The sequence below is a fragment of the Archocentrus centrarchus genome, chromosome 3, assembly GCF_007364275.1.
Source record: "Archocentrus centrarchus isolate MPI-CPG fArcCen1 chromosome 3, fArcCen1, whole genome shotgun sequence".
Lineage (NCBI taxonomy): Eukaryota > Metazoa > Chordata > Actinopteri > Cichliformes > Cichlidae > Archocentrus > Archocentrus centrarchus.
In genome coordinates this window covers 1254179-1270622 of record NC_044348.1, presented here as the reverse complement: position 1 = coordinate 1270622, position 16444 = coordinate 1254179, and the positions used below count along the sequence as shown (strand labels likewise).

The 16444-nt window shown below is 40.7% G+C and overlaps 2 protein-coding genes across 2 annotated transcripts in view; one reads left to right on the top strand and one right to left on the bottom strand.

Moving 5' to 3' along the window:
- The window catches only part of LOC115778359 (lymphocyte antigen 75-like), a 47100-nt gene that overhangs the window by 23015 nt on the left and 7641 nt on the right, over positions 1-16444 (bottom strand). The window lies entirely within an intron of this gene.
- Positions 6301-13869, top strand: LOC115778361 (secretory phospholipase A2 receptor-like). The gene is made up of 2 exons (XM_030726457.1): positions 6301-6516; positions 13490-13869. Exons 1-2 carry the CDS (start codon positions 6301-6303, stop codon positions 13676-13678), a joined length of 405 nt encoding a protein of 134 aa, XP_030582317.1. The 3' UTR covers positions 13679-13869.

Below are 16444 nucleotides of genomic sequence, written 5' to 3'. Positions count from 1 at the left end.
GCAATGACTCTGAGTTGGTAAAAACTGATTTTGGTAACAGCACTTACTTGCTTCTCCATTTTAAAACTACTATCTAAAATGACACCCAGATTTTTCACAGCATCACGACAGTGAGGAGCCAAATGACTCGGAGTGCCAGAGGAGTAGCTTGAGGGGTCAAATTTACCAAAGCATATGACCTCGGTTTTGCTTTCATTAAGATTTAGGAAATTGTTTCTCATCCAGGACTTGATGTCACTTAGACAGTTCAGCAGGGGTTCCCATGGATCTCTGCTGTTCAGTTTGATGGGCATATACACCTGGATGTCGTCAGCAAAACAGTGGAAACAAATATTATGTTTCCTAAAAATCGACCCTAGAGGCAACATATACAATGAGAAAAGAATTGGGCCCAGAATGGACCCCTGAGGCACTCCACAAGAAAGCTTTGCTGTGGTAGAAAAACAGTTTCCTAGATGGACAGAGAAACTTCTATCAGTAAGATATGATCTGAACCAAGTCAGAACCGTGCCTTTAATGCCAATTTCATGTTCTAGGCGGGATAGAAGGATCTCGTGGTCCACAGTGTCAAAGGCAGCTGACAGATCTAGAAGTACTAAAACTGCAGGACTACCAGAGTCCACAGTTAAAAGCAGATCGTTAAAAACTCTTAAAAGAGCCGTCTCTGTGCTGTGATGCAATCTAAAACCTGACTGAAACTTTTCCCACATTCCATGTTCACTTAAAAATGCTTGAAGTTGCTTAAAAACAACTTTTTCAAGAACCTTGGATAAAAATGGTAATTTAGAAATTGGTCTGTAATTTGAAAGAACATCAGGGTCAAGGTTCTTCTTCTTGATTAGAGGCTGTACAACTGCATGTTTAAAGGCAGCTGGAACACAACCAGATGCAAGCGCACTGTTAATCAGAGCGAGGATAGTTGGTCCCACTGAATCAAAAGCCTCTTTAAAAAGGCGAGACGGAACACAGTCTGTGGGAGAGTTTACAGGTCTCATATTTTGAATCACCTCCTTTAGTGTGGAGAGTGTGACAGGCTCAAACTGCTCAAAGACAGCTCTGCTGGGAGGAGGTGCAGATGAGTCTGTTTCAGGCTGAGGTGATGAAGGCCTGAGGGCAGAAATTTTTTCCACAAAAAATTTCTTAAAGTTTTCGCACAGTGCAGGACAGACCTTCGCTTGGTTTACATTACAGCGAGGATCAGCGAACACTGTCAGATCATTTTCTATGACAGACAGAGGTTCTGTTTGTTTTGTTTGTTGTTGTTTTTTTCTGTGTGGGCATACTGTGGGTATGCTGAAGACCTACAGTGGCCCTCATTATGAGCCCCTCTCTGCTTAGTTTGGTCACCCCACACTATTGGCTGCCCAGATGTGCTGTACATTTAAGCCCGGTACTGGTGTCCACAGTGGGCTGCCTGTTGATACTAATGCTTTGGTCCATTGTCAAAACCATTAGCTCCATTACTCTATGTTGTAATGGAGCTACAACAAGTCCTTAGTTTTTCTCTGTTCTTTTGGACAAGCCAGACATCTGGTTGCAGGTAAATAGGTGGATTAACTTGAATTTATGCATTTATTCATGATGTATATTCTAATTTTCACCATATGCATGGTATGACTTGTTGATTTAACTAAGAGAGTCAAAACAAGTTGGGCAAACAATAAACACAGCAGGGAAATATTTGACTCAACTTGAATTTATGTGTTTATTCTTCCTCTGTCACAAAAGATTGTCATGGTCCTGGGCCGGTGGCCCAGTGTTTTTGAATTCCCTTTTTTTAGCTCTTTTTGTTTTAGTATTTTTCAGGTTGTTTTTGAGTGTTCCTTTTAGTTGAGATCCTTAGTTTGTTATGGTTGGGTGTTATAAGTTATTTGTATGTTTTTCTAGTTTCCCTTTGGTCTGGTCTTGTGTTCCCGATGCTTCGTGTCAGGTCTGCGTCTGTTTCCTTGAGTCACTTCCTGTTTTATTTTGACAGTCTCATGTTCCCTGTGCTTTGTGTTTAATTTTGCTTCCCTGTGTCATTAGGTTCATTTGTATCACCTGTTGTTCCCTGTTGTTTCCACTCTCCCTGATTTCCTTGTGTGTATTTAAGCCCTTAGTTTTTCTCTGTTTTTTGTTGTGTTGTCATCTTTCTTTTTTCCCCTAGCTGTGTGTTTTCTAGTTTGGTTTTGTTTTTATACTTTCTCCCAGGCTTCATCTTTATTCCTGCCCTGGTGGAGATTTCATGTTTTTGTGTTCTTTGAATTATTTAAGTCTCCTGCGAATAAAGCAGTTTTTAGTTTATTCTGTCTCCCACGTCCTGGTTTTGGGTCCACCCCTTCCTCCACACAGCCCCTGACCGTGACAAAGATTTCCAGAATGAGGTATTACTTGCTGTCTCAACTAATTCAGTTATACAAAGTTAGATGAACAATAAATGCACTAATTCAACATTAATCAAGTTGATGTTTTTACAGTGTCTGGTTATTTTAGAATCACTAATTTATGAGCATGTTTGGCTGTAGGAGGAACCTAAAGTACCATGAGGCACCAGGGCGCAGCTGGCTGGCAGATTTGAATGCAGGAACCTTACTCCTAAATGCTAACCTGCATTAGCATTTAGGCGTAAGGTTCCTGCATTCAAATCAGCTGGCTGGCAGATTTGAATGCAGGAACCTTACTCCTAAATGCTAACCTGCATTAGCATTTAGGCGTAAGGTTCCTGCATTCAAATCAGCTGGCTGGCAGATTTGAATGCAGGAACCTTAAGCCTAAGTGCTAACCTGCATTAGCATTTAGATGTGCCTGACCATTGTCAGAGGATTTTTTTTCTTATTTTGTTTATTTGTTAAGCCACTTAACACTGACCTATGAATCATTCAAGCATAAAAATGCCCCTAATTCAAGGAATGAACCAGTGTTTACACAACAGACAACACAGTAAAAAACCAATTTTAATTTGTATCTTTAGGCTTTTTGTTGACAGGAAACAGAACAAAAGGCAGCCAAGATCCAAAGAAAAGTTCTGAATGTGCTTCAAGAAGCTTGAAGAACTATTCCTGAAGACTGCTTAAAGAAATCACAAGAAAGATGCCTCGGAGAGCTCAGGCTGTGTTGAAGAATAAAGTTGGTCAGATTAAATATTGACTTTCAATGTAATTAAAAAGTTGTTTTTGCTTCATATCCAGTATTTCTATGTATGTTTGCACATTTCAACAAATTGCTGCAGCTGTATCCCATTTTTCTAGTAAAATATGAAGAAATGTTGGGTGGCTCAAGACTTTTGCACAGTACTGTTTACACGATCAACCTTCAGCAGAGCAAACTAATGCATCTCTTTTCATTCAAGATGGAAAAACAACAAAACACTATCAAAAATATTACATGAGGCGCTTCCTCTAACCTTTGTAATGCAAGCCTTGTAAATATGGGGACAGATGTAATGATAATTCTTCCTTCTATATTAAAATCCTGTTACAACTCATTGGTGTGTTACCTAATCAGCCTTGATTGTGTTGTGTTCCCTCACTGCATTTTATCTTTTATATTTCCATATTATGATAGCACCCAGTTTGATGACTTCTATCATCTGTTGCTAATATCAGTGAAACATGGAAAAAATTTAGGTCTTTGGCTGATTAAGCCGTGACTCTGCGTGACTACGTACAGCACAGTGATGCAGTGACTGTTGGGCAAATTGTCTTTATGGTTTTATGTAAATCATTTGCTATCAGTCTAATGATCTGTGTAGGTGATTTGTGTGGGTGCAGTGATAGGAAGCAGGTTGTTGACTTAAGTGTGGAAACTAGTCAAATGGTTGTTCTCATACTGTACATAAAACTCAAATGAGTAAGACATCCTGGAGTTTGGAGGGTCACCAACCAGCACCAGGTCTTTCTCTGTAAACACAGAAAAGCATCAAAGCAATGCATCAGAACAGGTAACTGCACAGCTGAAAACAACAAAACGTATGCTTCTCTTCATTTGATTAAGGCAGCTGACAAAATTTTAGCCGATCAATCTTGATTCCTGGCATTTATATTTTATTGTTTTGTGTTATTTTATTAGCAATGAAGAAGTAATCTAGTATCTACCTGCTTACTTTATACATGTGCACAGTATTTTTCAATATGAGGCTTTCTGTGTACAACAGAAATTTGATGATGACACTGATGAGGAGCAGCTTGGCTGGAACCTTCCTTCTCCTGCACCTCAGCAGGACTGTGTCTGGACTGGGATCGGTGGTGTCAAGAAATTATTCATACATCAACATTCATTACACCTGGCAAGAGGCCCAGAGCTACTGCAGGGAGTAAGGTTTCCTTTTCTTTGGCTATAAGTATTTACCATAATTGATTAAAATATGTATTAAAATGGAATCTTATATATCTGCATGCTCTAGAGTGGAATGGGATCTTACCTGCTTTACTGTCAGCATGTCCTCATATTGACTGTAGCCTCTCATTAACAGTGCTGGGTTACTTAAGTTGCTTTATGTGCTGTTTAATATTTTTGGTAATAAAAGAGAACCTCACCTAAACATTGATTCCTTCCAATCAAACATAATGTATGTATGTAGATGTATGAAACAAATGAGAAGAACTCAAACTTTTATTACCATGAAAGTACAATTAAAATTGTTTAAATGTTTGTTTGTTTTTCCAATAGCTCAGATGGAGACTTGGCCACTATCTATAAACAATCAGATATAGAGCACGAGAACTTGATGGAATATCAGGCATGGATCGGTCTGCAGAGATACCAGAAAAATAACGGGAACTGGTTAAATGGAGGCGAATTTGATTTCAGCAGTGGAGAATGTCCTTACGTAAATTACAGCAGCAAAAAGTACTGTGAGAGTGTTCTTGAACATTTTAAGATTTTTAGCAGTTCATGTTTAGCTGATTAAAGTTCAGATTTTTTTTTCTATTCAAGGTCAAATTATAAATGATGCTGTTGCACAAAAAAACTGTTGCCTGATTTTTCTCTTGTTTCTAGCTTATAATAGTTGACTAAAATTTTTTTGAGACATAGTGAGTTTTTTTCCTTTGGCTTTGAGACGACTGTTGTGATTTGCCACTATATAAATAAAACTGCCTTGAATATAGTTACATACACCAATCAGGAACAGAAAACAGTTGACTCAAAATCTTTTAAAAGCTGGCAGGGGTTTTTTTTCTCCTCATATTTTAAGATCAAAGGCAATCAAATCTGATAAATCAATACCCATTTGTCACTAATTTTAATGTGTTTTTAATGACCTGCTTTTCTTTTTTTCTTTTCTCTTTTTTATGTAACCAAATGGATCGAGGCCAGACTTTTGAAGATTAAAACATTAAACAAATAATATGTATTAACTTAATTTTAAACCATGCTTTTAGGGGTTCCACAAGAAAGGATAATAATAATAATTAATCACATAGTGAATAATGTACATTAACCTCTGTCTGTGAATAATCTACATTATAATATCACATATTCACATAGTGTGATATTAATAACATGTCCATGTTTTTTCAGTACCATGACTTTGGTAGTTTGTAGTGCATTACCAGCATTGTGTTTACCTTATGTTTATATGTGTTGTGAAACTTCAGTGTCTCAATATAATTTTGGATGTGTTTTCCTATGTCGTAAAACATTGAGCTCTCTGTATTACCATGCTGGTAATCAGAGATTTCTAATCCATAGTGAATCTGCTTAACTTTCATGAAACACTGCTGAAGTCATGATTAATATAAGGAGCTGTAAAAGCTTTAGAATATTTTTCTAATGAGGACAAATGGGATTTAGTCATGAAATTATTCTCTCTCTGTCCATATTTCAGGGTTGGTGGTGCTGATTGTGAAAGTTTTTACTTTTTCATCTGTGACAAGTCTGATTTTCAAACTAAATCAAAGACCTGGTACGAAGCCAAGGAGTTCTGCAAGGAAAAACATTTGGCAAATTACAATAATCAAGATGATCTAAACAATCATGTTGCTCTGCAGGATTTTCCAGTCTGGATTGGACTGCACAGAGAAGGTAAACACTAACACAATCAGGAAATGTTACTCATTCTTAAACCACTGCAGCTGATTTTAGCTAAGTAGCAAATTTTACTCAGTTAAGTCAACATAAGTAGTCTAACATTGACTAGTCTGCAATCACAATGACAACAGGAAGCAAAGAATTTAGTAGTAAGAGTTTGTAAATGTCAACACCTACTCTGCAGGGGATACATGGAAATGGAGTGCAGGCGTGTCAGACTACACAAACTGGGCATCAGATAAGCCCAAGCGCAACGATGACTGTGTCACCATCTCCTCTGACAATAAACAAATGGCTACCCACAACTGCTCCAATCGGTTCCCCTTCATCTGCTCCCTGGACAACCTGATCCTGGTAAATGAGAATAAGACCTGGGAGGATGCTCTGGAATACTGCCGAGCCCTCAGTTCACCCACCCAGCCTGAGCTCCGTTATGAATTGGTAAGCGTGCAGCCTGAAGACTACGACTATATAAGGAGGAGGGTGATGGAGTCTAACACTGAGGAGGTGGGTTCATAATCACCAATACATCTAAGAAATGTTTATTTAAGATTTTTCTTTTTTTGTCTGGGATGTTTGTTAAAGTAGAATATGCTGACAGCCAAGCCGCCTTTCACAAACACTGCTCTGTACTTTCCATAACTGGCTAATTGCTGAGGATGTTCTGAATTGCACACTTTTTAAGTGTAGTGTGGTGGAGTTAGAAACACAGCCTGGTTTTCTAAACCCTGCCGGGGGCGAGTGCTGACTAGTAGTTTATAGGGCTGGGTCAGCTCTGGGCATAGGAGGGATTGATGAGGATAGGTGTGTCTTTGTATGTCCATATATGATTGGCATATTGGCATGTGTGAGTGAGTGCGTGAGTAGCCTATATATTTGTATTTGTTTGTGTGTGTGTGTGTGTGTGTGTGTGTGTGTGTGTGTGTGTGTGTGTGTGTGTGTGTGTGTGTGTGTGTGTGTGTGTCGGGGGCGGGGGGTGGTTGTGGTCTGTGTGCGTTGCAGTATGTGTTTGTGTGTGTAAATATCCCTGGGTCTGGGGCTTTCTGAGCCTAGACCCCTGTGGGACACGGGGGACATGGAGGGTGGGGATATACCTCCCTACTGCTCCACGCTGGTCGTTGCTGCCTCACCCCAGTTTGTGGTCACCAGTTAGCTCCAGGGTGCATGGCTGGATATTTTGGTGTGGCTTTTCGTCTACTCCCTTGGGGGGTTGTGGCCTGGGGGTGGCTGGCCTCTGGCAGGGTGGGCTGCTTGTTTCCTCTAGAGCATATCACCCCGGTTTTAAAGTCCTTACACTGGCTACCTGTAGCCCAGAGAATAGACTTTAAAATACTTGTATTAGTTTATAAATTGCTGAATGATTTAGCACCACAATACATTAACACTAGCACTCCCAGAATTAGAGCCATAGGTGGTCATTTTGACCACCATACATTATTTGCTTACATTTATAATAAATCAATATCATATGTACAGATATAATTTATAATCAATAAAATCATCAAAGAATAAATGGATCTGTAATGTTACCAATTAACTAAAGATGGTTGTGGCAAGGAACATCAGTAACCGGAACATATGTGTGTGTAGATTCTCAGTCATCCAGGTCATGGTTTTCTCAACAGCTCAAAAAAGTTGAGTGGACTTCTTTAAATTTTTTTGAAGTTGGTTCTCCTCTTATCCAAGAAGCTTCTTCAGGCTTTTCTACCAAAAGTTAGAGAACCCCAGGTATTTAAACCTTAATGGAGTTGTCCCCTTTGGAGGTGGTCATTGACCCACTGTTATTCATGTGCTGTAGCACACAAGCTAAGGTGTAAAATAAAGTGTGGGTCATTACCACCAGGGTTTTTGGGTGGAACCGCTGTGTGACACACCCCCTAAAAAAAAGGTGTGAGTCGGGGTTAAGGTACCTGGGGAGGGATCTCAAGACTACACTGTAGGTAGCTGACAGCTGATGTTTCAAGCCACAATCTCAGGGATGGTCATTTACAGCTGACATTGATAGCTTCCTTTACTCCTCTTTCAAATGATCCCACCTTACCAGTCCAAAATGTCAACAGCTGGAAGAGTGTCCTTCATCCTTTAGGTGCAGAAGTACAGCTGAGTCTTGTCATGCTGAGGTGGTCCTTCCATGTTAGGCCTCTGTGAAGTGGCTGATCAATTTTTCCAATGTAGAGGTCTGAGCACTCTTTGCAGCAGTGTACAGCACATTAGGATGGAGTTGTGTTTGGGAGTTTTGTCCTTGGGACCATTTTCTGTCCTAGACTGTGGCTGGGATGTCATGCTTGGAGAAAATTCTCCTGCATTTCACTGATAAACCTGTTACATTAGAGATAATGTTGCAGGTTTGCTCTTTCTTCCTAGGCGTCCGACTTTCTTTCCTGTTCGTCTTCACTGATTTGATGAAGGCCCAGTTGGGATAACCACATGTCTTTTGAGGATGCCACTGTTCATATTTTGGACTGAGAACAAAGATGGTTTGAAAGAGGAGTGAAAGAGGCCATCTATGTCCACTGTGAACGACCATCATTGAACAGAGGTGGCAGCTTATGCCACCAGCTGTCAGCTTCCTACAATACAATCTAGAGATCCCTTCCAGGTGCCTCAAACCCCACTCACGCCTTAGTTCAAGTTACCTATTGAGGCCACCTGAAGTGACCAGGTCTCACAGGTGCCACAGTGGTTTCACAGGAAACCCTTTATGGTAATGATCCACATTTATTTTCACACATTGGTATTCATCACGGGCAGCACGGTGGCGCAGTGGTTAGCACTCCTGCCTCACAGTTAGAATAATATCTGAAAGGTCTGGGTTCGATTCCACCTTGGCCCAGGCCTGTCCCTCTCTCTGTGTGGAGTTTGCATGTTCTCCCCGTGCTTGCGTGGGTTTCCTCCGGGTACTCCGGTTTCCTCCCACATTCCAAAGACATGCACTTACTGGGGTTAGGTTGATTGGCTACTCTAAATTGCCCACAGGTGTGACTGAGAGCGTGAATGGTTGTTTGTCTCACTGTGTTGGCCCTGCAACAGGCTGGCGACCTGTTCAGGGTGTACCCTGCCTCTTGCCCTATGACAGCTGGGATAGGCTCCAGCCCCCCCGCGACCCTGAACAGGATGAGCGAATGGATGGATGGATGGTATTCATCACCACATGAGCCTCCAAAGGGTACAGCCCCCACTAGGGTTTAAATAAGGTCCAGTCACCTGTTTTCAAGTTCTTGAGAACACCAAGAATGACACTTTGCCTGTCAACAGCAGGTGGTATCAGGGATCAAAAAGCATCCAATTTCACCAAGTCTATATGCATATAGTCAATATGACACCTATGACCCTGGCCACGACCATCTTTAGTTGATTGGCAACATTACAGATCCATGTACTCTTTGATCTTTTATTGATTACAAATTATATTTATACATATCATGTTTATTTATCATGATTTTATGTAAATAATGTATTGTGGTCAAAATGACCACCTATGGGAGTTCTAGGTAGAAACACTCATAACCCTCTTGTGTCTTGTAATTTTTTAAAAATTACAATGTTAGAATAAAATATACACAAATTTAGGAAAAGTAAGGATCCTACAGTTACATGGGGTTAATAGCAAAAAAGATATTGCAGTGCAAATTTTGAAAATGGTCAAAATAACCACCTTGGGAGTTCTAGTGTTAAAGACTTACTATCATCAAATCAACCCTCCAGAACACTCAGGTCTTCTGGTTCCAGTCTACTTTGTATCCCCAGAACCAGAACCAAACATGGAGAAGCAGCTTTTAGTTTTTATGCCCCTTTAATCTGGAGCAAACTTAAGAACAGCCAGAAACACTAAATTCCTTTAAATCGTGGCTGAAAACCCACCTGTTTAGAGCTGCCTTTGATTAGCAGTCCGCAAACAAACCCGGGTGGAAGCTGCTCTAAACAAAATATCTTACTACACATTGACCATCTCCCAATGATTATCATGTGCATCTGCGTGATGGTTTAATGATTTTGTGTGATGATTCTGATGTTTTGATGATTTATTGTGTCATTGATTGATTGATGTTTTTAATGCTTTTAATGATTTTACTGCACATTTGTTTGATGTATCTTATGATGTAAAGCACCTTGAACTGCCTTGCCACTCAAATGTGCTATGCAAATAAAATTTTTACTTACTTACTTACTTACTCTGGCCCTCCGGGGCTCTGGCCCTTTGGCCGTGAGGGCGCCGTCTCTCTCCTTCCTCTTCTGGGGTGCCATCTGGATGTGTGGCCTCAGGTCTTTAGAGCTCCTGGGGGGTTCCAGAGGGCCTGAGTTCCTTGGGTCTTTCTCTGTTTCTCTCTGGCTCCCAGGGAGCATTGTTGCAGCTTCTACCCCTCATTACTAAATATTTTCATGACAAAGACACAGACATTCACACGCTCTATCTCTCTCTCTCTCTCTCTCTCTCTCTCTCTCTCTCTCTCACACACACGCATGCATGAACGCACGCACACACCAACACAACCAGATTGTTTGTATATCTTTGTATCAGGCCCGGTTCTAGCCCACTGTAGTTGGGTTAGCAGACTGAAAATGTAGGTGGGCAAGTATATATATATACTATGACACAAAATATTAGGCTATATTTGTTTGTTTTTTGGGAATTGAATACAGCCCTAGTAGGCACAAAGATATACATATACCCTCTCCATTTATCTGGGTTTCGGACATCACAAAAAGTACACAGATTTGTGACCTTCTGTGGCTGGAATATACATTTTTTTTAATTCTTTTTTTATTATACAACAGTACAACAGAAAGAGAACAGCAACTGCAAAAAATGCAAAATGTGAAAAACTACAGAATCATTCTTCTGGTTTTTTTTGGGCAACTTTGTGACAAATTCATTCGGGAAGCAGAAACATGTGTCCTGAGCCACAGAGTATTCCAGCCGAGGTCTAGTGCGGTACCACGCCGGGTTGAATGAGCGGAATGTATTGGCGAAGGCACGATGGTTAGCTAGTACTGGCTGTGTGGGCCAGGGTTATAATAGTTTTGGATTTTTACATTATTGTTTAGTTTTAGTTAGTTTTTACTTTTTTTCTCTAATTCATTTAGTTTTAATTAGTTTTCAGAGTGGTTTTGCTTGTTTTTTATTAGTTTTTATTTTAGGTTTAATGCTTAGTTTTAGTTTCGTTTCGTTAGTTTCAGTATTAGTTTTAGTATTTTCATACTGTACTTTGTCAGGTGCAAGATTCAATGCACAAAAGTGACTATTGTGTAATAAAAACTCAACAAAAGATACCATAAAGAAATATATTCAACAACCAACAGTTCACAAGACAGCAGCACTACATGCTAAATGTGTAATAATTAGGACTCACATGAACATCAACAGGGAGAAACAAAGAAAAATATGAACTCCCAAACTCAATAACTTCTACAATAAACTCCAGTGTCAGTGCAGTAGATTAACAACACCTACATGTGGTGTTTGATAAAACAAATTCTTTGAAGGAGTCAAAGGTCAAATCCAGCTGCATCCTGATGTTCTCCACCACCCGAAGCTGCTTCTGTTAGCTTGGTTAGATGCTCGCTGATTAGACTTGCAGGGTCTTTGCGGCCTCTGTACACAACCTACAGAAGTGTCTGACCTCATGTCCGCATTTATGCTTGTGTAGCTGTGTGTGTTGTGTGTGTTAATTACCTTGTGGTCGTGTGCTGAGGTCCCAGCTGGGACTTTTTTTGGTCCTCGCTCTTTGTGTTCAGTTTTTTGGCTGCAAACATATTTGTCCCTGTTTTTCCACTTCCTTCATTTCCTCACGTCCATTCCGACAGCAGTCTCCCTCCAGGAATTTGCTGACAGTTGTGAGTCCTTATACTGATGCTTTAATTATTATTCCTGATTGTTATTCTCTCACTGATAAAGTAGATGGAAACGCACAAGGACTGAACAGGTTCATCACAGCGTTGCGGCAGCGTGGACCCGCTCTGAACCCGGTCGGTTCAGAGCGATTCTGCCGCTTTCTCGTGCACACGCATGCACACAGCTGCCCGACGGCGCTCCCAGCTTAAACTCGGAGAGCGGAAAAATGATCAATCCACAATAATTTCAGTTAGTTTTAGTTAGTTTTTTAAACTCACAATACAGTTTTAGTTAGTTATCGTTTTTTCCTTTCAATTGTAGCCTTTATTTATTTCAGTTAACGACAATGTTTTTTCAATTTCAATTTCAGTTTTCGTTATTTCGTTCGTTTTCGTTAACTATAATAACCCTGGTGTGGGCACAGTGCTATTCAGGTCTGCAACGGTAGGACCTGGCACTGAAACGGCCAGAGGAAGGACCTGCTTTGGGTCTGGTAATGTGGCTAAAGTAGGACTAGCATCAGGGGTGCTTGTGTTATTACATGCAGAGAAACTAGTCAGCAGATTGTCTGCTGATCGGACAGAGGAGGAGACGGAGCAGGTAACCCGCTCAGGGGGAGATATTTCAGCACGGGCAGCAGCGGGACGGGAGCTGTTGGGGATACCCCAGTGCTAGATTTACTGATAGACGCGATACATGCTCATGGTAAAAAGACGTAAAAATATCAACATGGAAATTAGAGTGTGACCCAGATTAAGGAAAAGCACGAAACGAGGGGGTGCAGCCCTGAATCAGGCCTCTTTCCCACCAACAGGGTTCCGGAGCCCGTGCCGTAATTTGAACCATGAGGCGGGTTTTCCACCGCCGAAACACTCGGTGCTTGGCCGAAAAACGGGTTCAATTCCGGCCCCGCAAACTAGCTGGTCTCGAACCACGAACGCGTGTCGAAAGCGTGTGAGAAAGTCAAAGTGTGGAAAATAAAAACTATTGTAGGGAGTATGGGAGTACCATTCGCTGCCCGCAGGCGGTATGGGAGATTTTGATTGGGTGGGCAAGAATCAGATTTGGGTGGGCTGAGCCCACCCTTGTCCTATGCTACCGCCGGCCCCGCTTTGTATCATATTTTTTTCTTTCAGGTGCTCTGTGCTTTGTGTGTATTTGTATTTATTTATTGATTAACAGGTGCTGGTTGGTGTTTTGTTTCTTTCTTGCTCTGTTTTTTCCTGTCTGTTTTTTCCTGGCAAATCATATTGCAGATGCATATGAATAAATAAGAATAGAAATTAATAAAAATAAATAAACAGATAAAAGAAAAACACTAACAAGCGGAGCCTATATAGAATTTCAAGAGTTCATGTTGCATTCAGATCATGATTCTGATTGCAAAAACTGCCTCATGGGCTAAATGTCTTTTCATAACACGCAATGCACAACTTTTCTGTTTTCCTGATTGAAGGAAATTTACTCTCTTGAATATACCAGTACCAGTAACTTTAACCACAGTGGGATATTTTTTTTCTGTGATTGCTTATTGTGTTTGTGTTTTTGTTTTGTGTTATACAAATTTTAGGAGCTAGTCATTGAAAGATTATTTATTTTTGTGTGTGTAACAAATTGAGTCTAACCTTGTATTAAATTGCCCCCTAGGTGTGGACAGGTCTGCGTTTCCTGGCTGGTGAATGGCTGTGGGTGAATGGAGCAGATATGATGTACTCTGACCTGCCCCTCTGCCCCCCGATGGTACAGCACTGTGGAACCTTATCCAAGAATGGCACAGGCAGTATGGAGATCAGAGATTGCGCAGAGAGAAGAAACTTTCTGTGTTACTGGATGTAACCTGATGACATCACTGCCATCATCGGTATCCTGGGGATCACTGCTTGCGTGCCTTCCAGCTCCCATCTCCCACCTCTGTTTATGTTCATATGCTAACAGGGTTTTGTTTCTTTAGGTGCTAGATATAAACTATGTTATAATTTGAATAATTATCTGTAACAGGAGCTAATTCAGTTATCATAGGGGTCTCTTCTGTTTACTTTTTTATCATTATCATCAGCATATCTGCTTTGTATGAGTTAATACTTTTCACTGCTTCTAATTCACTGTGAACCATGTTACTTATGTAACTGAAACAGTAGATAAAAATGATGAAACACTATAAAACACCGATACTAACATATTAGCTGGTGTGTAGAGGATATTATTCAAACAGGCTAAGGACATCTGCATTAAAACTGAGTGAAGTGTGTGGGATTTTATTACTAGATTTTAACAGTTAATGAAGTGTTGTGTTTTTATGAAGCCAGCTGCTTGTCATGTTTACAGATGTGTCATGCAGATTTTGAGTTATTAGAATAGCTGTAATATTTGAATTACATGAGTGTTTTAATAGTTTTCAGTGTGAAAATGTTTAGACCGAAACATTTTATTTCTTTTTAGTGTAGTCAGTAATTTGTGGAATATGTCCTGCGCTCTGTGATGCAATAAAAACAACAGACATCCTTTCATGCCCACATTTATGGGTACACTTATCACACCTTATTGCAGTTTTTGGGACAACTTAATATTTCTCTTTGGGGGTCCAGGTAGTCCAGCTGTTGTACTATTGAAAATATGGAGCTAAACCAATTTTAATTCAGCTTCTGATCTCAAAAAAGCACTTTAACAGCAGATAGGATTCCATGAGCCGATCACAGTAAATATTTTTGAATACCAACCATATGACAGCCGTACAAACCAGAATCAGAATCAGAAATACTTTATTGATCCCAGAGAGAAATTTCTGCTGTTACAGCTGCAACCGATTCATTTAAATAAATAAAACCAAAACAAACTAAAATACACTAAAGATATAAAAAAATATAAAAACTAAAGAGATAATTTGGCTATATATAGATCTAAATCTAAATAAATAATGTAGAATACAGTTAACAACACGCGTGTAATGATGGAGGCATGTACAGCAAAAAGTCCATAAAGACTGAAATCTGTCTCTCCATTCTTTTGCGTGTTCCACATTTTATACTGTGACTTTAGAGAAGACCAAACATTACAGTCAACACCAGCGAACATGCCCATGTGGGCACACAGTGGGTTGCTGTGGGTCAACTTTGGGGTTTTGTGAGTAGGGCAAACCCACAGTTATCCCACAAGGGCCTTAATTGGGTGTGCCCCCACACAGCTGACAGCAGTTTTGCCCTTTGGGGCTCCTATGGGACTTTTCTGTGGGTAAACCCGTACAGAAGCCCATGTGGGGTCCATAGCAGTTTTGCCTTTTGGGCCCTCAAGGAAGAATTCTGTGGGTAACCCACTGTGGGCTGTTCATAGATAACTCTCATTAATCCATGTGGGTTAATAAAAAGGAAACACCATACAGGGAAATGTGTAGTACATGTGTTATTACAATGTCAGAAATAAAAAAACTATTTTCGTCTTAATGTTGGCCACAATATCCCCATGTTATGTCTACTGGTATTGTCATGGTGGCTGGTGGAAAACGGACCCAGACGCAGAGGCAACAGTTCACAGAAAACAGAGTCTTTATTCCAAAAATAAATGTAAACAGGGAAAACTGGTGAGAGTGAAAATTTTCTGGCGAGGACGGGGAATTCTGTACTCAGGTTTTACAGTCTGGGCAGGGATGTGGCTGGCGGAGTGAGTCGGGGCCGAGGTGGTCCGAGGGGCAGGCAGGTGGAAGCAGATGAAGGCAGGGGAGCAGGTGGCCGAGTAGATGGTTCCGAAGTGGTGGTGGCTGGAATTGCCGCCCTGAGGGAAGGTGATGCATTTGAATGGAGATGGTGAGCTACAGGATCAACAGAGTGAATAACAAGAACACAAGACTGTAATTCCTTGACGCAGGTTTACCATGGGTGGGGTAGAACGATCTGGCAGCGAGTCAGCGTCTCAGCGTCTAATAGAACAAGGCGGACAAACACCGGTAAACAACACAGGACCATCAGCAATATATTGCTAGTCTATGGGTGCACGAGATAATGCATCAGCAATGATATTGTCTGAAGTCTTGATATGACAAATATCCAAGTTGTATGGCTGAAGAACCAAAACCTATCGCATCAACCTTTGATTTGGGTTTTGCAATGACTAAACATGGGAGGGGGTCATGGTTAATATACACAACCAATGGAAACACTCCAGACCCCACATAAACACAAAAATGCTGCAGAGCCCACACCAGTGCCAATGCTTCTTTTTCAATAACAGAGCGGTTCAGTGGATGTTTATTAAACTTCTTTGAAAAGAAGCTTACTGGACAATCTGTTCCATTTTCACTCTCTCAAATGCCTCCTGGCATTTAGCAGTCGCTTTCTTTTCTTGTTTCAGAAAACCTGAATCAATCTGTTTGAGAAGAAAGTGGTGCAGAGGGTGATCAGGACTATGACAGCTTGTTCAGTGACTTCCTCTTCACCACAGCTTCAGAAGTTCAGCTGATCACAGAGACAGCTCTCCTGATCAGTTTTTCCAGTGTTTCTGCCACCAGCTCCAAAGCAGCTCCACAGGAGCAACTGACTGATAGAAAATCTCCAATATTTTGGTGCACACATTTAAGGATTTCAGCTTCCTTAGGAAGAAAAGAGCCCACTC

What these genes read in the sequence shown, in the direction of transcription:
- LOC115778361 (XM_030726457.1), top strand. Translation starts at nt 6,301, where the DNA reads ATGGCTACCCACAACTGCTCCAATCGGTTCCCCTTCATCTGCTCCCTG. An exon ending in TGGAGTCTAACACTGAGGAG is followed by an intron (nt 6,517 to 13,489) that starts GTGGGTTCATAA and finishes ATTGCCCCCTAG; the next exon opens with GTGTGGACAGGTCTGCGTTT.